Source organism: Tetrao urogallus (assembly GCF_951394365.1).
Source record: "Tetrao urogallus genome assembly, chromosome: Z".
Taxonomy (NCBI): Eukaryota; Metazoa; Chordata; class Aves; order Galliformes; family Phasianidae; genus Tetrao; species Tetrao urogallus.
Genome location: NC_136816.1, coordinates 66523965 through 66547574, shown reverse-complemented (window position 1 = coordinate 66547574; position 23610 = coordinate 66523965). Strand labels below are relative to the sequence as shown.

General features: G+C 41.3%; 1 protein-coding gene across 1 annotated transcript in view; it reads left to right on the top strand.

Moving 5' to 3' along the window:
* Positions 1-23610, top strand: part of UNC13B (unc-13 homolog B) — a gene marked incomplete at both ends in the record, with an annotated part of 204421 nt that overhangs the window by 72608 nt on the left and 108203 nt on the right. The window contains 2 exons of the mRNA XM_079548344.1: positions 329-652; positions 2524-2614. Of these exons, the coding sequence (XP_079404470.1) occupies positions 329-652; positions 2524-2614 (415 nt within the window). The remainder of the gene's footprint in view (positions 1-328; positions 653-2523; positions 2615-23610) is intronic.

Sequence of the window (23610 nt, the reverse complement as noted above, 5' to 3'; positions counted from 1 at the left end):
TTAAAGCTGAAATGAAACTGTAGCAGACAGGCACTTCCTCTCTGAATTTCCATGTTTCCATTCTATATCCTCCATGGTTATTAGAATACCTTCACTATCTGTTTCTAGCTGACAGAGGGTGAAAAAGTAAATAACTGGTTCTAGAAAGTGTACTGTAACTCCATAACATACAGGGTCCGTATACTGGTGGGCTGTGTATGAAGTAATTCTGTTGCCTACCAAAGTTTTGAAGCTCAGAACTCTAGATTTAGTTCAGAGAACATAATTGTTAAATGTAACTTGGTAACATGTCTTGCTTTATCTGATGGACTTTCTTATTTTCTCATAGTCCTGCTGGCAGTAGTAGATATGGCTCCTCTTGTAATGTCAGCCAGGGAAGCTCTCACCTGAGTGAGCTGGATCATTCCCATGAAAGTGCCCATGGCTCTGAGCAAGACGATGATCGTCAGGAACGGGAGTCGAATTACTCCGACCACAGTTTGGTCAGCTACCATAAGGACAGTCAGACGTGGCTCAGGGAGCAAGAGGAGCCTCGCAGCAAAGGAGAGGAGGAGGTCTCTGAGGCAGAGGAGAAGCATGCAGATCATTCTACAGCTAAGCTACCCCTGGAACTTGACAAGTCCGAGGACGTTGATGTGGCAGCCCGAATGAGGTAGGTGAAGTGAGAAGTTTTGAGATCTTTTCAACTAGTGCAAGGAAGTTTCCTCTCTTTGTTGTTTCATGGAGCAAATTATGTACACTGTTCTTGCAGTCTTGCAACAAACTTGACGTTGCTGATCTGTGAAACACCATTACGTGTAATTTGTAATTACTAGTTATTTATGAGAGTAAAATTAAACTGTATTTTCTGTATTCCTGCTAATGAAACTTATTTGCTGTATTTTCTGTTTCATTTGATAAAGGTAGTCTAGCCCAAGGATAGCTACTTCTATTGCTCATGTGTGTTCAAAACCAAGAAATACACGTAGTGATGGTTTGAGCTGCACTCCTTCCTTTCTTGTGTAGTAAGCAACCACAGCTAGTTACTGCTTGTGTAGTTTGCAGGCTTACTGTGTGAATCAGTGTGTTGCTTTGACTCATTATGCCGGCTTTTCTTGTCCTTACACTTTGATTTTACAAGCTCTTGACAGTATTAAAGAGAGCCCACAGAAACATTTCAGTTAAGTTTGGAAGAACTGTAGGCTGTCTACTGGTTTTACAGAAATTTCAGATTCCACTGCTTATCTTTCAAACAGATTGTTTTTTCTTGTGATAATTAAGTCATTGGAGCCCCTAATGTGAGATGGTTATATTTTCAAAAATACGAGGGATTATTTTCATCTGGTTAAAGTGGATGGATCAGTGAGATCCATGGAACTATGTCTGCTTACCTGTGTCCTTTGGAGAATGCTGCATGGAGAGTACAACTAGACTGGTGTTACTGTGCTTGTGTGAGAGAATTAACCACAGTAGTTCATGTGTAGGCAACTCTTACACTAAAGTTTTAAAAAAGAAAACAAGGCTATAAAAAGTGTTGAGCTGTTCTTAAACTCTGACTCACTTTCTTCTTATTACAGAGCAGCAGGAGATTTGTCCCAGAATGGCTGGCCTATATTTGCTTACATGGAGGGTTACAAGCTAATTTAGGCATCTAGTTTAGATATTACTGCATCACTAGCTTCCTTTCTCTCCACTGTGGCAACACTTTGCTGTCTCTATGGAATGTACTGTGAATTTAGCTCTGAACTGCAGTCTCTGGAGTTGCACCTGAGCTAAATGTGTAGCATGGGTGCTTGTTGCTATCAGCTATGGTTTTTATACTGCCAACCGTGCCTGATCCATCTCAGAGTGATACAGCAGCATACAAAGGAAGGGATACAATCAAGGGCCCATTACACGAGTGTGGGGAATATAAAGTATGTTGTGGGACACATTGCTGCCAGATGCATATGCCTTCTTCAAAAACTGTAGAAAAGAGCACACTGAGAAAGGCACAGAGTTTAGGGAAAAAAGCAGAGCCTTGTTGCCTGCCTTTCCATGGAAAAGGGTTTGTAAATTTGTGGCAGTGGGGAGTGAATGGAAAGAGACAGTTAGAAGAGACCTGCAACAGGCATGAGGGTGGCAGATCTTTCATCTGCTTCTCTGCATGCAGTTACGATACCCATGTGCTGAATAGGTTTGATCAGGTATCTTGGACTGGTTTCCTGATGTTCTGACTAATAACATCTTTGTCCTGGGGCTATGTTTAATAATGAAAACATTTTAAACTAAGCTTTTATCTGCATGGATTTTCCACAGAAAGGCTGGGATTGTATCTTAGCTTTTATCTTTCAACTCACCAGCTTCCAACGCAGCTCTTTCACGTACAGAAACCTCTTGTACATAAGGAAATCTCTGCGTTAGCCTCTCACTTCTCATAGCATGTGCACAGCTGTGTCTGCCGGGAGCCTGTTGGTTACTTCAGCTGCAGCTGCACTGTACCATGCTGAATCTTTAATGTTGCAGATGAGTATTTGCCAAATAATGATTTTGTTTCTTGTTAAGGTACAGTGGTGACAACGAACCACCACCGTTTTCTCCAGCGAGAGCCCATTGGATTCGAGCCATTAACAAAGTTCGAATGCAACTTCAAGAGGTAGGATGGAGAATTGCTTCATGCCTTCTTTCTCCTCCCAGTGTTTTCCATCTGTGGCTGAAGGTTTCCTTTCTTTTATCTTGTTACTATTCTGATGTTACGGAGGCAAAACACAATCAAATACTGTCCAGGATTGCAGCATTATTTGATAGTGTTATTTAATTCTACCATCAGTTTGATGTCTTTGTTTGGAACTAGAGGTGAATTATCAGAAAAGATGCAGAAGCAGAGAAGTCAGCACAAAATTTGCAAATTTGCAAAATAATAAAAAGGTTTGGGGCTAAATCGTGGGTGTTCAGCCTTTTGCCTTGCCTGGGCTGCACTGAGCGAAGAGGAATTGTCTAGGGCCACATATACAAGGGTTGCTCTGAAAATAATGCTTCATAATTATTTCCATGGAAACTGCAACTGATACAGAGAGCACAGTAACACTATTTAATGGAGCAAATTCTCTGCTACAAAACACTCTTTTTCAACTCAGTCACTACCATTAACTATGCCTTTTGACCGGTGATGAATAAGAGCCTGCATGCTGCACTTGCAACAATCTGCACCAGCAGAAGCAACCCACTGTTACTGTCACGAATGCTGAAACCCCACCCACCACAGCCTCATTGTGCTCACATCCACTGATTGATCTCCATAAATGTTCAGCAAGCGTCAGTGGCTGTCAGTTGGTGCCATTTTTTCCACATGATGGAATTCGGTGGCACCCTTCTTTTCATACACACTTCCATGTCAGAGGCCATTTTGTCATGCCATCCCTCTGCTGCCACATCTGTAACACAGCATCAGAATGGAATGGAACACTGGTGGGAAGGGTCAACCTCTACTGCCATACCATACTGCCTCTGACATAGGAGACCGGTGTCGTAAGATAGGAGACATTACTTTTGGAACAACCCCCATAAAATATATAATACAGTTAATATATATATGTAATGAAACCTACTTTAATATATATTTTAATTTAATACTTTACTACTTTACTTTACTACTTTAATACATATTTTTTAAATTAAAACATAAAAAAGAGCAACAAAAACATAAAACAAGTGGGATATGTGACCTGGTTTTTGTGAAACTAACGCATCAGGCTCGTCTGATGGCAGTGACTGCAATTCCTAGTGAGTTCTCCAGGTGTTCATTTTTGATGAAATTTAACTCTTTCTGTGCTTCATCCTTGAAAATTGTTGTTCACGAATGTATGTACTGCCAAAAAGCTCTGACACGAATTAGTTGTGTGTCTGTGAACTGGGGGATATTTCTCTCCGGTAAAAGAGGTTTTAAGGAAGTCTGATAAAGACACATGGCCAGATTTTTGATGGCACCTCTATGCATTCCATTTGAAGACTCACAGGTACTGTTTTTCTTTGTTTACTGAAAATGCAGTCACAAATAAAAAAAAAAGTTATTGTTGTTGGTTTTTTTTTTGGCAAAATGGAAGGGAAGTCTGCATGTGTTTTGCACAGGACCGCGTTTAGCTAACACATCAAAGTCAATAAACCTTTTGCCATAATTTGAGTTAGCACTGCACTGCATGCCATACCCTGATTTCTGTGCAGGGAAGGTTAATAGTGCACTGCTTCTGGTTGGTGATGGGTGATGAGTGATGGGTGATGGGTGTGCAGCTGGGGCTGGTGTGGGGCAGCTGCATTGTCGGCTGAGTTGGGCTACAAGGTTCCTGATGAGCAGCTGAGAAAGAAGGCTGTTTCTCAAGGCGACTCGAGGATAGCTTGTTAGCTTAGTGGGAGTTATCTGTATTATCTGTCGTGTGAAAATGTTCCTTGGGAAGTTTTACATCAAATATTTTTATATGTACTAACTGAAAGTGGGTGTATAATAACTCTTAGTATTTCCATCTCATGAAAGCAGCATTTAAAAATAAATAACCTTGATTTGGGAAGTCAAAAGGAAAAGGTTGTGACATTTTCTTCAACAGTATAAACACCCTTGTTTTAGAAAATAGCGATTAATCCCTCAGAAGTTTTGTGGTTTTTTAAAAGTAATAAAAATCTTTTGCTTTTATCTATCTGTATGCCTACAGAACGAGAACATATGGTGTGTTCATGTTCTGTAGATGATGAACTATTGCCTACTACCCAAAGTGCAGAGTTAATGAAATACATTTAGAAATATTACTTTTTTATATTGCTTTTTGTCCTGATCTGATTTTGTAAGAAATAATGTTACAGTATGTATCTATCAGTGGCAGAACAACTTCTGTACTGGATCTTTTGCAAATTCTGGGGAAGACAAGCTTTTTGTATTGGAAGTCCTGTAGTAGATATGGCTTTTCCCTTGGCTTACCTGGACTGTAAATTCTTTCCTGACTGACAGTTACTGTGCATAGTTCACTTCTGAGCTGAGTGAATTTAGATCAGAATGATCAGTGTGACACTGAAATTTAAGACTACCATTAGCATTCTTTAGAAATTAGAACTTCTGTTGTTTTGTAGATAATGCAGGCAAAAGAGTTTAGTTCTGTGCCAGTGCAGGAAAATGCACACAAGTGGTGCAAAAAGGACAAGAGGTTCAGTCATCCCCAGATGTTTAGGGATAAACAGCTTTTTGTCTGAGAGACTACAGGACCCAAGGGGTAGTTCAGCATCAGTCAAAAGTTTATATTTCTGTTGAGATTAAAGTAAGGCTGTTAGTAATTACTAATTAAATAAATTTTATATATATATATATATATAATATATTTACACATACACACATATATAAAGTAATACTATAATAATTACTATTAGCAGAAACGCTGTTATAGTTATGACAGAAAAATGTCTCCGTTTGCTTTGTGTTGACTGCTCCTAAAAACTATTGATCAAAGTTTCCATTGAAACAAAAACCAGAAGTGCTGAAGCATTCCAGCAGCTTGCTCCAGGCTTTAGCTGTCTTTACCATGCAAAGGCTTTTCTTAACCTCTGCTATAGATTGTGCTTTCTCCATATAAATCCATTTTTCATGAGTAGGACAAGCAGTAAAGGAGCAGAACAGATTCCAGTTCTCTCTGAAATAGTGAAAGGCTGCTCCAATGTGAGAACCAAGCCCCACTTGCTCACCTCATATTTGGTTAAGGACTCTTTCAGCCTTTTCTTGTTATTTGTTTAGGCACTCTTTAATCAGCCCTTGTATTTTTTTCTTCCGTTTTTCCTTCTGAAGAGCGGAGTCGGAAGGTGAATGTAGAAACCCGGAGCAAGGAAGACTTTGTAGTCCTGACATCCCAGTACATCAGGTGTCCTGCTCTGGTGGTGTCTTTTTGTCACGGACTGACATTGCTGATGCCTACTTAGCCTTTTATCCTTTCTAGAGCTGAGATCCTTTTGCAGAAGAATTTTGTCAGTTGTTCCCTATCCTATATCTGTGTTGGACTCTATCTGTAAATGACATAAATATGAGAAAAAACTTATTTGCATTAAGGGTGACAGAACACTGGAACAGGCTGCCCAGGGAGGTTGTGGGGTCTCCTCTGAGACATTCAAAACCCGCCTGGATGCATTCCTGTGTGACCTGGTGCAGGTGTTCCTGTCCTGTGGGGAGATTGGACTGCATGGTCTTTTGAGGTCCCTTCCAATCACATTATGTGATCCCGTGATTTGCTTTGCACTTGTTCTTTCAGATTTTTTTTCTGCTCCTTAATCTCAGTGCTGTCTATCCTTTTGTAATCTGTTATGCCTACAAATCTTTCATATGTGGAAAAGCTGTGTAGTACTCAAGCTTGCAGGCTGTGTGCTGTCAGAGCAGGGGGGGCCCTTGCTTCATGGATTGAGTTTAGCTGCCCCAGATGTAATTTTTCCAATGCTTTTGAATCTGTTTAGCAGTTTCACTCAGACTCAGGGTATAAGGCTTCCTCTTCTTCTCTACTACCCCTAAGACTAGTCTACATTGTCATAGATAGAAGTTAAATGCATTTGACATACGCACAACTCTACTCAAGGTGAAGCCATCTGCCCTGTTATATCTCTCATGTTTATGCTAAAAGGATTTGTTCCATTCTTTAATTGCCAGAAAGGGAAAAAAATCAGGCTAGCTCTTTCATAATTATCTCGGTAATATCTTCCTATTTTTTAAGTATAAGTGCTTGCTGTGCCCTTTTCCAGTTTTTAAGTGCATTGCCTGTTTTTCAAGTTCTTGGCACTTAATGATTTGACTGTCTTGCAGCACAGTACCTGACGACTTATCAGGGCCATCTGACTCAGGTATAGCAACCTGTTGTGCTTTTGCATTTTTGCTTTCCTCTACAGCACTCTCTTTCCTAACGTGCTAAACTTCTTTTTCTTTCCTATTAAAAAAAAAAAAAAAGAGAGCATTTTAATGTTATTGACTGTCTGACTGCACTTGTTCCTGTTAGTGATGGCCTGAAGCCATTACGGTGTCAGATGTTCCAGATGCCATCTGATGATGGGTTTCCCTTTCTTTGAGTAGTAGCCATGATAGTTTGGGTCATATTGTGTGTTCACTGCTATGCAATTTCGTACTTTGCCCTTTTGATTTTTTTTCATCTGCACTGCTGTTCATCTGTGCAGACTTCTCAGGGTGGTACCTGTAATTCAAGGTTGAAACCCCTGAAAAACTTGTGGTGTGTTTGAACTGGTTTCTCAGTGCACCTCCTTTCTTTCCCCTTCACTTGACGTAGCTCGTGATTCATGTCTGTTTTTTTTAACAGCTTCCTGACTTTTTTCTCTTCATGCATGTTCTAGCTACAGATTTTCTGAGTTTAATTTGCAGTTTTAAATTACACAGTGTTTATCTTGCTTGCCTCACTCCTTACCTTCCAAGGTATCAGGAAAACTGTCAGGTTTCTCAGATTTGTTTGCATCCTCAGCTCATTTCTGTGTCTGGCATTTCTCTTAAACTTAGGATTGCTGCTTTGCTAGTTGCCTTCTACACGTTATGCATCATCACCTTATTTCTGCATCTTGTTTGAAAGTCAGTGGTACAAATACTGGCTATCCAGATAGGTATCAGGGTTTTAAAGGTCCCTGTGATAATAGCCTAACGTGTCAGGTGATTGTCTTGGTAATTAGAAAAGGTCTTGCCTCATTTATCTGATCACCATATTAACATTTTTCCATCTTCTGTCATTACCTAGATGCTTTCAAGAGGACTATCTCCCTATTTTCTTCTAGCTGCTGCTTCAGCCCTTAACGTTCAAAGTGATGCCTCCAGCTCTTTTCTTTGTTCCTCTCACTCAGTGCTTGATGCTATTTCATATTAATACTCACGGAGCTCCAGCTTGCAAGTATTGGATTTCTCGAACATAAGCTACTGAAACGATTCTCATGGCTCTTAATTGTTAATGGTCTTGATGAAATTTGGAAAAAAAAAAAACCATGCCATCAGTTTCCACATAGGATATGAATATAAATCTCCTGAGCAACTCAGCCTCCTACCTGGGAAAAGATTAATATTCATGTGAATAATGTACATACATCCTACAGCACCATGAGTCAGAGAAATGTAGTATTTTAATTAGGACTTGACAGTTACAGAATAGCCCAGAAATTTGTAACTGTGCTTATTAAAAAAGCTTCGTGGTAGCATGCATAGTTTTCTTATTTTCTGCTGTTTTGCTAGTTTTCTTTCTGTTTCTGAAGAGGAAACTTAATTATGCCAAAATCAAACTAGGATTTTCAGCCCTGGGAGGAATGACTCAGTAATTCTCACCTTCACACTTAGAACTTTGTCTACAAAGACGGATTAGTTGATAGCTCTTCTGCTGCAGTCTATGGGAGCTTTTTTTCCAGAAGAGCAACAAACACATGGCTACTGCATTTTCAACTTGCAGCCCTTCTTAACTGAAACTGCCTTTAGCTAGGGGTGTGTCTGTTTGACTTTTAAACTCATTTGACTCTGAGTTCTGTAGAAGAACTGGGAGGCTGGAGAAGAGGAAAAAGTCAAATCATCAAATTGCATCTCTTACCAATATCTTCAGCACTTGGAATTATTGCAAGAGAGTAGGTAGGCAGGAATTTTATCCACTTGTTTGTTTATAGAGAAAAAAAACTTGTGTATTATCTTCCCCTTTTATGTCAGGAGATTAAATACATCAATTTACTTGTTTTTTTTTCAAAACCGAAGCCATCAGAGCAGTATTTCTACGTTGGCTTTTCTTTCTACAGATGTCATTTTACAGCAATTATTTTGCTGCTGATCTCCCACATGTGAATCCAAGCCCCCTCTTAGATGCAAAACCGCAAGATACAGCAGCCCAGATTGCCAATGGAAGGAACAGCTGCCTTGAGAAAGTCACCAAGAGATTGGTAATCACCCTTCTGCACCTCTTAGGAGCTATGCAGTCCATGCAATAGTTTACTTTCAACATTTTATTCCCCTTAAGCTTTGTTGCCAAGGTGTCTTTTTATCAGTCCCGTGAAGATGAGTAAGCTCTGCATTTTCAAAGCCTCCCACACAGTGACAAAGAAGCAAACTGAAGCACTGTCTACTCTTCCAGAGAGTTACCAGAAACTTCTCTTTACACAAAGAAGCTACACCTCCAGTTAGAGGTCTGCCTTCTTTTTTACCTGTGGTATCTGTGAAGGTTATCTTTAGCTTTCAACAGTATCAGCACTGCAGATTGTAGGTCGCAGTGCTTAGGAGATGCTGTGGCCGTGGCTGTTACCACTCAGGAGAGGAGAGCAGCTTTGTGTTTGTAAGGTGTGAGTGCAAGGTCTGCTGGCTGCAGTGCACACTGATGTGAAGATGCTGTGCTTGCAGTGGCTATCACATGCTTTCCATATATCTTATGTATAAAATGGCTTTCTGACTCTTTGGAGACTACGCAGCAGTAGTTAAATACAAAAGTAGTGGCAACCTCCTAGCATCTCTCATGATCTTCCTTCCATCTATTGCATTTCACTTTGCACATTTGCAGATCCTATGGAATCTCCCAAAGACCTTTGTTGGCTCATGCAAGGCAGCTTTTACTGCAAGGTGATTTTCTGCTGCTTGAAAACCTGTGTCTGCTGTCTCTTGACTGCTTCCCTCTCAAGGAAGGTTTGGCTGACATGTTCTGCTTGAAGAAGATGAACATTCCTTCATCTCCTAGTGTCTTAAATAGGATATCTGCACATATATTTGAAGTAGAATGTATGTTTATTTAGCATTTCTAAGATTCTTTGCAATCTAATATCATTTTTCAACCTGCTTTACTTTCAGTGTTATAGCAAAAAGTTGTTTGTGTGCATGCACACAAAAATAGTGTTGTGCCTTCATTAATGCTGCTGTTGTGATTTTGAGCAGATTTTTGATAACCTTATTACCAGTAGGAAAAATCAGAAGGCTTGCCCTTTTTAGAGTAATTACACTAAAATTAAGATAAATGCATTTCTTGTGAAGTACCATGCTGGTCAGAAGTGCTCTTCATAATGACCACGACAGACAGAAGTCTGTGTAGTTGCTAACCAGATTTTATGTGAGCTTCTGCTAGCATATCATTGCAGTGATGCTACACCTGTGTTCAGTTTTGCTAAAATACAGTTTTGGTGTTGAAAGCCTGTATCGCTGGGATACAGCAACATCTGTCCCCTGCAGTGAAAGCAGAGTTCCACTTGCAGCTAGAGGGGAAAAGAAAGTTACAAATGGAAAGTTTTCCTAAAAGCCATACCTGGTGTTTTCAGAGTGGATAGGAGTGCATAATCAATGTTCCTGGCATGCTGTTTTATTTTTTAATTGAAAGCCTCCTGCAGACTCCATGAGAAGCCAAAAAAATCTGTCTTGTTCTTTCTTTTCCTGATCTGTGGTATTGTTCAGGACTAAAGCTTTGCTTTTCTAGTTCTGTATTGTAAACTGCACACATCTACAAGTCAAAGTAACTGCAAAGTCTTTAAATGGGAATCCAAGTGCATTTTAGTTTTATTTGAGTGATTATTCCATTGACTTCCTTCGCAAGAAAAGGAAGATGTTTGAGCAACATGTAGGATACACTTAGAAGCACTGGATGCTCCACAATGAGGTACAGCTTGTTTTGTGCACTGAACATTAAGCTCAAATAATCAGATTTCCCTGAACAATATGCTCCTGTCCTGTGACTTACAAGGTCACACACGCAAATACTGGATACTGGCAATGCAGAGTTTTTAACGTAGGCTTTCCAGATTTTAGAGCAATGCACTGAGTGCTAATCTGTAAATCTTGGTAGTGTCTCTTTCCTGGCTCTTCCTTCTCTGTTTAGACATCCTGTGCCTCAGAAATACACCCTTAGACATTCATCAGAATCCTGTGATACAGAGCTTGATTCTGACAAGATGGTGTTTTCTGAAGGAAAAGGTGTTTGACTCACCTGCCTTCCTCTCCACTGGGACTGTACTACTGCTGAGCAGAGAGCAAGACGAGTGGCAGCAATGAGTTGGCAGTGTGGATCACTGACTTTACATCTCATGCTGTACCTAGGTTCTCAATTAGACAGTGTGCCCAGAAACACTGCCATTCTGTGTCTAGCATCATTTTGCTCAATTTGATCGCCGCAATTTCTGTGCTAGTCTGAAACAAGTGACTGCTGTAGAAGACAAAAGAGACTCTCTGTTGAGCACCGAACATCTCAGAACCAGGATGAACTACAGTAAGTGTTTTTTCCCTGTCTGCTGCTGTCCAGTTTGCATTCAGATCTGTATCAGTACCTCTCCAAATTGGTCACTGAGCAAGTGCTTTTCTTTTCCCAGGACTTGGTGCAGCAGTTGTCTGAAGCTTTTAGGAAAAATGGAACCCCAGTCTGTTTGGAGAGTGAACAAAGTCCTCATAACAGCATAGCAGTGCCTGAAGATTGATTACTAAAGCTCTTAGAACTGAGGCAGCCATTGCCACCGCATGCAAAACTCCCCTTCTTACACCTTCTTTCGGGCATTTAATGACAGAAGGAATTGTAGCAGTGTGCTCTGTTGACAGAAGTTTATGTCTAATGCGGAATGTGACACAGGAGCCTGCAGCATCCTGGCCACTTGACCTGCACTTGCATGTGCTGCTAAGCAATGAAAGTGGAGATAGTCATCTAGCATTGGAGGAGGTCAGTTCCTCTTGCTCAGAATAGGGGTGCAAAGGGAGAGGTGGGTGGGGGACTCCTACCTGCCACATATGCAACTATTAAAAATAGCATTGGCTGTTGGGAGAGCCAGACTTCACACTCTTATTTTTAAGGCTCTGTGTGGGAGAAGGGGATATTTCCCAGTGTTGTGTATTTCTGAAACAATCTGTACAAGAAATGCTGCACTGGAGAAATAGCAGTGGGCTTTGGCTTACAAAGCATAAGTCTTTGGCTAAAGATGAGCTCAACAGGGCTGGCTGAGAACATAGTTAGAGGCACTAACTATTACTGCAATGTTAGCAAATGCTTTGAATAGTATCATAACTTCAGAGAAAAAGGCAATGGATCAGAAAATGAGTTTAGTATATAACGATTTTCTCTTTTCCTGTAGTTTTCCTTTCACTTTTGCCTTGTTTTCCAACCTTCATGTTCGTACAACTTGTATGGGTTCTATGCACGCTTCTGAGCTCGTTATTGGAATTGTGTAAGAATTGTTGTAGTAGATATTCTCTAGCACTGAGCACCTGGATTTAAATAAGATGATTACTTTTTTTTTTATTCTTCTTCCTATTGTAAAAGCGTCATCTATAGGTCAAAATACTATATATATGCTGAATGCTATGCCTGAAGACATCAGGACTCTAGTTCTGACTGATGTTTAGTATGTAAATAGAGAAATAGAATAGCTTTTCCCCCCCCCCCCCCCCCCACACACACAAACACTTTAATGCCAATGATTTATTGAATTCAAGCCACACAGAGGCCTTGTGGTATAGCAAATAAATGCTGTCTGTTGAAAGATAGCTCTTCTCCAGGTTATACGAGAACTTTCTATGCATCTAGACATCTTAGCATCCAAACAGGATTTTGAACCTGTATCCTGGCCACCAACAAGTTGTCTACTCTCTGCTTATATTCAGAGTCCAAACAACTTTGTGACATTGTGGAGAAGTGATCAGATGAGCCCGATCTGGTTCAAACTGTAAATTCATTTTCATGTCTGTGATGCTTAATCATGGGCACTTTCAGAGAGGGTTTTATGGTGGTTCCCTTTAGCTTCATTTGAAACTTGTACATGGTAAAGCTAAGACCGATTCTTCCTCTCATTGGATTTTGATAATAAAAGTAAACAGCTGCACCCTCCCCAGATGGTCCTCCAGCTGAGTTTGCAGCGCGTCTTGTGCTTAGGGGAGTTTGAGAACATCAAGATGCTGGCTACTCATTCTACTGGGAGAATTTACTGAGCGCGTTGACATCGTCGTCATTTTTATGACACAAAATTAAAGATAATTTAGGCATGAAGCTGGGAAGAAATCCGGACGTAGTTTGATTTTCATCTGTAGCTCAACCATGCATATACTGAGTGCTGAAAGGGCTGGAAGAAGCCTGGATGCTATTTTACTGGGGAGCTGTAGGTGTTGCATCGCCTGCTGTATGGGGTGCCTTGTGCCTTTGGATTGTAGGATGTAGTACAGGTAGGCAGCCCTGCTCTTCTTTGGCATGTGGGAGCATCATGGTGACAGGCGAGGATTGCAGTTGAGCCCTTAAAAGCATTTGAGTCTCACCTGGATGTATTTCCATAATATTCCTGAGATGATGCCATGCAAAAAGGCAGCAAATGATGCGGAGAGGCTGAGGGAGAGGGGATACTGGGGCAGTGCCGGGAGGGGAGGTGCTGAGGACATGTGAGCTGGGAGCAGGCAAGCACGGCTCAGTGGGCAGAGCAGGCTGGGAGTGGGGAGCGGATGTTGCTGCCATGTGCTAATAGAGCAGGGGAGTAAATATTGGCGAGTTAACAGCTATTTAAGCTAAAGGTTAATGTTAGTGCAGGAACAGAATGGTATAAGCTGGTTATGAACAAACCCAGGCTAGGACTCAGAAAGTGATTTTTTTAATTGTTAATGAGCAGCTTCCAAACGGGTTTCTTTGCCCTCTCGGTTCCTAATTAATCTAAAAATGGTTCTGTTTATGAAAGCTATTGTATGACAATTGCCTATGGGAACAAAGAATGAGAATTCATCATCCAAGAAGCCTCTAAGCAGGCGGTGAGAAATGTCCACGGATCCGCAGCCTCCGTAACTATTTTTTGTAGAGCAGCCTCTCCGTGTTCATGCTGCCCACCTGCCTTTGCTGTGCTGCCTTCTGGGACCCCGTGGGCTTCGGAGCATGGCCAGTGTGTGGGAGAGGTATCTGCAAAGTAGAGACTGTCACAGAAATGCAATTGTGAAAATCATGTTGCAGCCCCTTAAGTGGTGACTTTTCCTTGTGTTTGTGCAGAACGTATTATGGATACCAGACAGCATGAGGGGTTTCTGCAGGAACAGTGCTTATTAGTGAGTCATGCTTGGTAATGAACCTGTCAGAGATACAATTTTGTTTTCTGACAAATGCTTAAGTAGTAACAGTTTCAGAAAATATGGTGTAGTGTATAAACAGTTTTGTCCTTAACATTTTTAAAATTTCCCTTGGGATTTCAGTCGCTTATTTGTAGAGTAAGTTGCAATTGAACCCATACTTATTAAAAGTTTTAAAATGATAATGCCAGAAAATTATTTTTTGGAGAGCTTGAAAAGCAACAGAGAATATCACAACACATCTGTGATGTGTACCAAGGAGGAAATAATAGAGCTGTCCATCTAGAAGGGAATTCAGATTTAGCTGTGGCCTGGTTTATCTATTTAGTCCCACCTTGGCCACTACTGTAAGTGAATTTTGCATTTTCTCATGTGTGACAAAAAATGCATCACTTTATGTAAAAGATGAGTTTTATTTTCACCATGTTTCCATCTGTTTTTTATTTTTGTGAGTCACTACTCACCTTGTCTTTTAAATAACACACATTTTTGAGAAACTGTTATTTGGAAACTGAGAATACTAAATTTTACTGCAAATTATTTAAATTTTTCTATTTTTATTCAGTGTATCTTGTTAGTACAACAGCCTGAAATGCATGCGTGTGTTTTTGTGATATCTCGTAAGGATTCTTAAAGGATCCAGTTTTGTCTACACAAATATCTATAGATGTCTGAATTTTGTTATGCCTAATGTAAGGGACTTAATTTAAAGTAAGTACAGCATCTTTGTATTTGTGTGACACGGGTACTCATCCTAATGAAGCCACTCTATTGTTAGCTCAAGTAAGTAATAGCTAGTTAATATACAGTTATTATATTTCTCCTCCTGTCTTCGAATCCGCTTCTCTTCAGGGTTGGTGAAGGTAGCTTCAGTGATCTGAGAGCACAGAGCAGAGTCAGTTACAGGAATGGTGCCCCAGCCTCCCAGCTCAGTGTTTGGGTGATTGTCCTCCCCATCACAGCCTTGATAAAGGCCTTAATTGGTTTCTGAGTCCTTTGACTTCAGTCTGCTACGTATGCAAGTTTTTGGTTTGTGGTGCCATTATTTTCCCCTTTCAAAGGCTTTCTAAATCTAGATATTCTCACTTTTTTGCATTGAATTTCCTTCCTTCCCCTTGTGTCTTCCTGATAATGGGAGCAGACTGGCTGGGCTTCCAGACCAGCATTCAGACCCATTTTGCAGAGCCTGTCAAATGCCTTTACTGGAGACATGGAAGCTGTGTCTGGGCTTATTAATACCAGTGTGATTGCTGGAGTCAGCTTTGTCACATCTAGTGTGACAGTGTTCCTTTTTCTTGTTCAGTGCACACGCTAACAGTGCCCTCAGAATCTAACTGAGACTTATATGTGGCTCATAACAAGTATTTATAGAGTATTTTGGTTCATTAATCAACTGCTGTCTTCTGCAGAGAATATAAATGTACAAAATTATTCATACCCACGGAGAAAGTCATATTATTTGAGGCAGCAGTCATTAGGGTGAAGGTAGTGCAAAGATTCTTTCCATGCTTTCTGAAAATTGTGAAGGGGAAGGAAAATGCAGGTAAAGAAAGCAATTTGAATCAGCAGAGTAGCTGGCTATTGCTCCAACTTGCTACAAGCTGCTCTCCTGCCACACTGGTAATACAAGCCACGTAGTGGTGGCTTTAAGGGAGGGTGCCTCTCCCAGTGATCCATTAGTACATTTCTGGTTGTATGACTTCAGGTGCTGGAAGTGAACCATTGTAACAGCAGCTGGAGTGCTGGAAGCCAGATTGCACAGGGTGTGATGCGCTCCAAACTTTAGTACTCTGAAAAATCTGGCTTTTGCTATTTTGAAATGATGTCTAAATGGTGAAGGTCTTGACCAGTCTCTGCCCTCATTCTTCACTTGACATTTTCACTCTGTGGGAGTCCTATGAAACATCAGATGTCTAAATTAATCAAATAATATGGTGAAGAGTGAATCAAACAGTCCTTAATCCACCACATGTAACAGTGATGATTTGGTAGGCCATGATGCAATTTAATTCATAACACATATGGTCATTCATTGAGCAACACAAAGGAAACAAATGGCTTGAGAGGGTGAGAAAGGGCTTTGCCTCCTGTAGGAAAAGTTGAGTAGAACAAAACAATAAGAAGAAAATCGGGTCCCAAAATAATGTGGGAAGAAAAAAAAATAACTCTGCACTTTTTTAAAGTGCTTTTTATCCACAGAACCTTTATCCAGGGCAAGAAAATAAACACTGAGCAGTTTGAGGGGTCCACAACTGCTTTCTTCTGAGTGCAAGCAGTGAGAGGTGAGCAGACTGTCATCTCCTGATTGTGCTGATTCGGGCTGGGCAGAAGGAGGTGGCTGGATCCTGGAGCAGATCTGGGTGCTCTGGGTATTGGCTGCAACAGTTAGCACAGAGAAAAGGGCTGAGCTGCTGTAGGTCCTTTTCTGTTGGACCTAAGTTCTGCAGAATGCACAAGTAGTTTTGTCAGAGAACTTCTCTGCTGAACACAGGACAAAAAGCTCTTGTGTCTGAACCAAGCTGTAGCGTAGCAAGCAGCCGGGTGGCCACGTACACCACGTGGGGAATAACAAACCTTTGTCTCTTATCTCCAGGGCAGTAGTCCCTGATGGGTGGCAGAGCTCGGCTGACACCAGGGTCTGCTCTGACACCAGGCACAGAGATGCCTGCTAGCTGGTATGTGTGTTACCGTGTGGTTTTCTACCTGAGACAGGTGGTGGAATGATGTAACCAAGGAGCAATAAACGCTAGACTGGGGTGGTATACTCAGGGAATGAGAGCATTTGCCTCCAAAACGTCTCTGATCACCACTTGTTGAAAGCTTCTGGGAGACTTTGTATCTTCCCTAGACAATTCATGATGTGAAGCTTTTCCAGACCTCTAACCTAGCTTTCCACTGTTGCAAGATAAGCCTGCTGTTCTCTGTCTGCATTTATGACAGAAATATTTACCAGTTTACATCTCTCATGCTTGCCTTAACTGGTTCGTGCCTGAAGGCTGTCATGTCTGCTTGCGGTCTACGTTTCAAATCATCTGCCACTTTTCCTTCCCAGGTTCCTTGATCAAAAAAGCAATTACAACTTCGAGAGTATAATTCCAGGTTTTTCCACCTCCCACTCATCTCTGCTCAGATGCCTGTGCATTTTAGTGATGTTGATTATTTAATTGGGTGTGCAATTAAGACATTGATTGTAATTTTCCAATTTCACGAAATATCAAGCCCTTATGTTATGAATGCCATTAGGAAGGAGAGAGATGTAATTTGAAGGAGGAAGCAGCAGAGGGAGAGTTTTCTCTGCTATAAATGCTTCCTCACTGCTGTTGATCTAAGATAGTCAAGCTCACTGATTTTAAAGCAAGTTTAATCGTTGTTTCTGGAATGGAGGCATTCAGCTGGTAAAAACTTTGAGACAGCTGGGTTGTAGAGGACAGTGTGAAAGATTTACTGAGAGTCCATCCTCTGCTTGTACTTTCTGATTTAAAAAAATGGTGAATGACGATTCAGCTCCAGGAAAGCTCCCGTGCTTTTGGGTTGTGTATCCAGAGCGCAGGACCAAAGCTCTGGAGACATTCACTTGTTTTTTTGAGCTCATTTAGGAAAAGTTTTGGTATCTGTCATTGCTGAGGCACCCTGAGCTAGTCACCTGTTTGCTTCACAGCCTGACTCTGAGGGCTGATGTGGGCTGTGATGATGAAGTGGCACTGTCTCAGCAGCTTCTGGAAGGAGTGTGGTGTTTGGGAAATTAGGCTGGCGTGGGCCCTTGGGTGGCTGGAGCCTACTGGGTGAGGAATGAAGTAGCATTTTCGGTGGACTACTGATTTTCAGAGTTGATAGTTTTCAGTTTTGTCTCCCAAAGCCAAGGATGTAAATCGTAATCTGGGGACAAGAACGGAGTCACTGGGTTCTTTACACATGGGGGCTGGCTTCTTCTCTGAGTGAAGGCTTTGTCTATTTTTTTGAGTGACACAATAACAGTAAACAAACCAAAGGAAGGATTGTTTTTGTTCTGAGCTTTTCACATTCACTAACTTCATGAACAGCACCCCACTGAGGATTTTGCACCCTAATGCTCCCCACGTCAGACTAGGTGAGTGCTCACTGCAAAGGGGTTTTGGCTGCTGTGGCAGCAGCAGCCTTAGAGGAAGGAGGTGAGAAGACTTGTTGCAGCAGCTTTGAGGTCTCCACTCAAGCCATCTCTGATAAAGGTTGGCCTGAACTGTGAAGCATGAGAATTCATCCATCATCCTGCAAAAACACAAGTGCTATTTTAACTCCAGGTTTTCATTAACCTTATAAAAATCTCACTCCTTGAATATTATAATATGCTTGGCCTTGGAAATGTACTTTATTCCCAGGGTTCAGCAGATATCCTTGTATGCAAATAAATGTCAATATACAGACCATAAACATATTTGGCATGAAGACAGCAAGCCAGTGCGTTGTTTGTGATCTGCCTGTTCACAGCAGATGGGCATTCATTGCCTGTCCTTGGAATGTAAGCAGTCCCAACACCATCAGGAAGGTAATATGTTCTTCCTTTTCTGTTTGTGTGTTGAGGCTAATCTCTAGTCCGTATCAGTTTCCAGGTGCTGTGGGAGGGACCTGTGCCTTTGTTTCCTTCTAATCTCGCAGTTTGGTCTTGCACCCTGCCTCTCCCCTTTCCTAAAGACTCTGCTTTGTCTGACACTTCACCTGAAGAGAATTTCATCTAAAGGCAACATCTGCAATATGTTTAATGAACATGTTTGTCCAGGGACTACTGGGTGGCTGTGACAATGGAAATGGCATTGACAGGGCAGCTTTAAATGAATGCCTATGAATAAACAAACCATCTCCTCCAGATTATGCCTTATGTTGTGCTGATGCCCTTTTCCTCAAGCGGGGTGTTTACTCCCCGCTAGGAGATAGCTGTCAAACAACAGAAAGTTGCTGCTTTTTCATTAACACTTCAGCCTTTACACTGTGGATTGATTTTGATCTTTGTGTGGCTTTGAAGAAGATAATAAACAGCATGGTTTTACTGCAGGATCAATTGATAGATATTGTGTATTTGAGCTTCTAAGGTCCGGTGCAGCCCCAGCTACCTCGCAGAGAACTCTGTCTTCAGATACAGGAGGCAGTTTCATTTGGGACACATGGTTCTATTTGTTTGTTTCACTGGAAGGAAGATAATTCAGTTTGGAGAGCTCTTGGGTTAGAAATATCTGTGGCCATTTGTGAGATGAATTAAACCTCAGTGTGAATTGGACAGAATTTACCCCTGCTGTTCCATTCAGGCCACCTTTGTTGACATTTCCTTTTTCTCTCTGTTTCCTCTCCTTGTGTAATACCCACTGATTTACTTGTTTTTCATTTGTTCTTTCTTAGCGTCCTTCAGGGAGGAAGGAGTGCAGGTGTGTAGGAGAGGGAGGAGCAGGAGCAATGCTTGAAGAGTGCTCTTTTTCCTTTGGTCAATCCACTTCTGCTCATGGAGGAATTGCTGACTTATACAATTTTATCAGCAATTCAGTACTTTACAGGAAGTTAGAATCAAATAGAAAGATAATAAGGATTAAAAAAGAAGAAAGTGTAATGTACACCTTGCAGACATCAAAGCATTTGGCCTATATAGCTGAGCCTGGTTTTATCAGTTTTAATAACTCCCTGCTGGCTCAACCTAAAATTAAAATCTGTTGGTGAATTAAAAAATCGCAGTAAGAAGTATTTAAATTTTTAAGTGGAAGTTTATTTCTCTAGAAAGGCAAATAACTCAGTGCTTCAAGCCTTGAGGTAAAGCACGCTTTTTCATGGGCTTTTCATTAGGTGTGAGACATATCCTAGTTTGAAATTATCTTCATTATTTCCACAAACAAAACATCCCTGAAAAACAGAGCCTGTATCAATCTCCTGCGTATTAGATAAGGGATTTAAAGTGTTTGAAAGTTGAAGTCGTCCTTACTTTTGAGAGCACATGTGCTTTGTCTATTCATTGCCACATTCTCCAGTTCCTTGTGAGCCGTGGTGAGAGACATGACATTCTTGCAGGAACACCTCCATTAGTGACAGATCCAGTCTCCTTGTTTAATGAAACTTGCTCACTTTTTCTCACTTTTTCTTTTCTCTCTCTCTCTCTTTTTTTTTTTTTTTTTTTTTTTAATTTCTGCTCCTGTTCTTTTAGGGCACTCGTGGAGATACCGGCATTTTATGTAGTAGTGTTCAAAAATCTGCACAGGCTGTCAGTTTCAAGCCATGGCTGTAGGATTTTGCTTGGCCCCAGTGCATATTTGACTTGGATGTGCTTGGGTCTGGCATGGATGGCTGCAGGGAGGGGTAAAGACTGAGGAAAGAAGAGATGTGAACAGAACCAGCGATGGCATTGGCTTCATTCATAGTAGGAAAAGTAGGGCAGTAAAAAGCTAAGAGGCTGTGTAATGGGTGCTCCAGTTGCTACAGAGAATTAACATCAGTGAGTGTTGTCTGGCTGGTACTTAATTTCTTTTTAACTGTTACTGTGGAAAGGACCCCAACGAGGTGTTTTTTTGTCTTAATCATATGCAGAGCTTTGAAGATACGAACTGCTGTGTAAATCCTGGTCTGCATTTTTATTTTCTCAGTTGGACAGTCTTCATTGTTATGTGGATGCATTTGATATGGAGCTTCAGCTCAGGGCTGAAGTGCTGTAATTGGTTTGTTTAGGAGAAGTCATTTCTACTGCAGTGGAAACCGATGCCCTCTGTTGGGCAGGAGCCTTCTCCTCTTGGCAGGGTGCAAACATATAGTGAGAAACCTGTGGTCAGGCTGTTAGAAGCATTTAAAACTAAAGCATCTCTAAAAATCTGATGTGATCCCTGCCTCTGCAACAGGGGAAAGAGCAAAGAGAGGGAGACTGCTGTGGGGAACAGAGGATACTGGTGAACTCTTCCAGCCTTACAGCAGTCTGAAATGCAGTTGGTGGCTTGATGCCTGTGCCTGCACATGGAAATGCAGAAGGGCACTACTGATCACTGCTGCTCCTGCTAAGACAAAGTATTGTGTGTTGTGGCATTGGTCTGCCTTGTAAAAACTTGCCTGTAAAACTTGTGTTTGTGTCCATCAAATAAGTGTGTGGACAGGGACACGAGCCTGGCTGCCGTCACTGCTGTCAGCTGATGCTTCAAAATGCTGTGAGAACACCCCATGCAGTGAGGGCAAAGCGAGGAGCACAGTAGGACTTATAGAGGAAATGGTGAATGCATTGTATTGGCATAGGTATGAGACTTGATGGGTGGTGGTGGGGAACAAGTCTCATTCGGAGCAGGTCTGGCTCACAGCGAGGTGGGAGGTATGTGAGCAGATGGGAGGATAGTGGCATTTCCACAGCTAAGTCATATAGGCCTCTTCAGAATCCACCCCGCTCTGCAGAAAGACTATTTTGAAAGATGCAGTGAGCAAGACCAGGAAATGTGTGCAGCTCCCATCTAGTTAGTGCCTTTGGTGAGAAAGGCGCAGCAGAGAAACATTTGGGAAGGAGGTGCTTGTGGTGGGTGCATGAGGACCCAACGACTGGATTTGTGGAAAGGAGGGCGTGAATGTGGACTGGGAAGACTTTCTTAGGAGTGGAGTGTTGGGTGCCCTGGGGGCAGCTTGTGGGGCAAATAAGAAGTGTTCTGAATTTAAGCACTACTTGCAGCATCAGTGCCAGCTGCTGCTCACTTCCCAGGAAAGAGGTGTCGGTACAAATGAGTGGGTCTTATTCTTCACATAACATTTCTGCAGTCATTCTTTATGTAACAATGTGAAATGTTTTTTGGGGAAGTACAGGATTGATGGGTGTTCAATTCCCCACAGTGATGGCATAGTCTTCTTGCAAACTGGATACGATTCATTTAGGCAAGAGCATCCCTAAGCCTTGCAAGTTAGACTGGGGTGAACAGGAGGTAGAAAAATAAACATATATAGCCAAATTGGGCAGAGAACCACCTTGGAACTGGTAACTATGTTGTCCGGGGCTCTTTTTCCAGCCCCCTGCTCTGCAGCTCAAGAGGATGCCAGGAGCCAGGCAGATCGGCTCGCTGCATTGTTATGCCTGCTCTCGTGATGCCAAAGCAGAGTGTTTTGTCTTTAGTTAGATTGGCTCCATCAGTTTGCAGTTCCTTCTGAATGGATAATAAAGTAGAGAATCATTTCAAGGCAAGGAGTGTTGATGTGTGAGCAAAGCGGGGAGGCTGCGTGTGAGGAGCCTGGCAGCAAGCAGCTGACGAGGAGGAGTAAAGTAGCAGTAGCTGCACAGCTTTCTCTCTGCCTCTGAAGTACAATATTTTCTGTTGAGTCACAACTGAAGACAGAGATGAAGTTTTTACTGTACTTGGTTGCTGCCTGGGAAAGGGAAAAGATGCATTGTGTTGGTGAATTAAAGAATTTCTGTTGAGGGATACTCCTTGAAGCTGACAGGATTTCTGCATTTTTTGGCTTTTACTTTCATTGGCATCTACTGGGTTTTTTTGGTTTTTGCTTTTTTTTTTTTCTTTTTTCTTTTTGGATTTTCAGAAGCTGTTTGCTTTTTTTTGTTGTTGTTTTTTTTTTCTTTTTCAAAACATGCCTTCAACTTTATACGGTTTCTTGTCATAGTGCTGCTGTGGAACGGGATGCTCTCGGTGCCTTCTTACACTGCATTCACAGATACCTGAGATGGGACACCAACAATATGTTGATGATCTCTGCAGCAAAAGTTCATTACTTGGTGAACCTTTAACAAGATTAGGAATCATTCAGGACTTGTCTTTTTTATGAGAACAAGCTATTGTGTTCTGTTGTTTCTATTTTATAGATTTCCTTTACATTTTAACGTTTTATTTTATTTTGAAGCAGAAAGGTAAGTGAATAACTGGAACAAACAAAGTGGTTGGGTATAAACTGCAAGTACACAGCAAACAAGCAGAACTGTTCTTTAGTTTGAGTGGGCTGTATGCGTGTGTTTACTTTGGTAATATAATAGCTCCATTGGAAGTTTACTGGATTTAAACATGTTTTGAAAAGACAGACCTCTCTCCGTATACTCATTTGTGTACTATGTGTCTTAGTTTTTGTATTCAGCCATTAGACACTAATTGTAGATGTCTTATTGCTCGTATAATTGAGGTTGTGTCTGTTTACTTCTCACACTTTTCTTTTGGGAGGGTTTGTATCTCAGTTGGAATTTGACATCAAAATCACTGTGTGAAGAGGAGTTAAAGAGAAGGGGATTTGGGTATAATTTATATTTGATCCTTGAACTGCAAATAGCTTGAGAGTAATTAGATTACTGGTTTGATTCTTCCTTAAATGTCACTTAAAACAGGCTTGCTTTTAACCCAGAGTGTTTGACATTGGCTTGATTTTCAATGCAGAGAAGGTTGTGAGCTGATGAGATGAGATGAAATGAAATGACTGGCATGAAGAAGCAATGAGGATGCTATGTACAAGCTGGTGAATCAGAGCAGATGGTGTGACTGTTTCAGATATCTTGTCAGTCTTCATTCCTTTTATATAGACAGCTTTCTTTTGCTAATGGAGAAAGCCTTTAGGGGATAAACATCAAGAATTAATACAGAATGCTGAGGTCTTCTGTACTCAAGATGAAAAGGAGAAATCTTACAGAAGTAAAGCTTCAGCTTTTGCCCAGG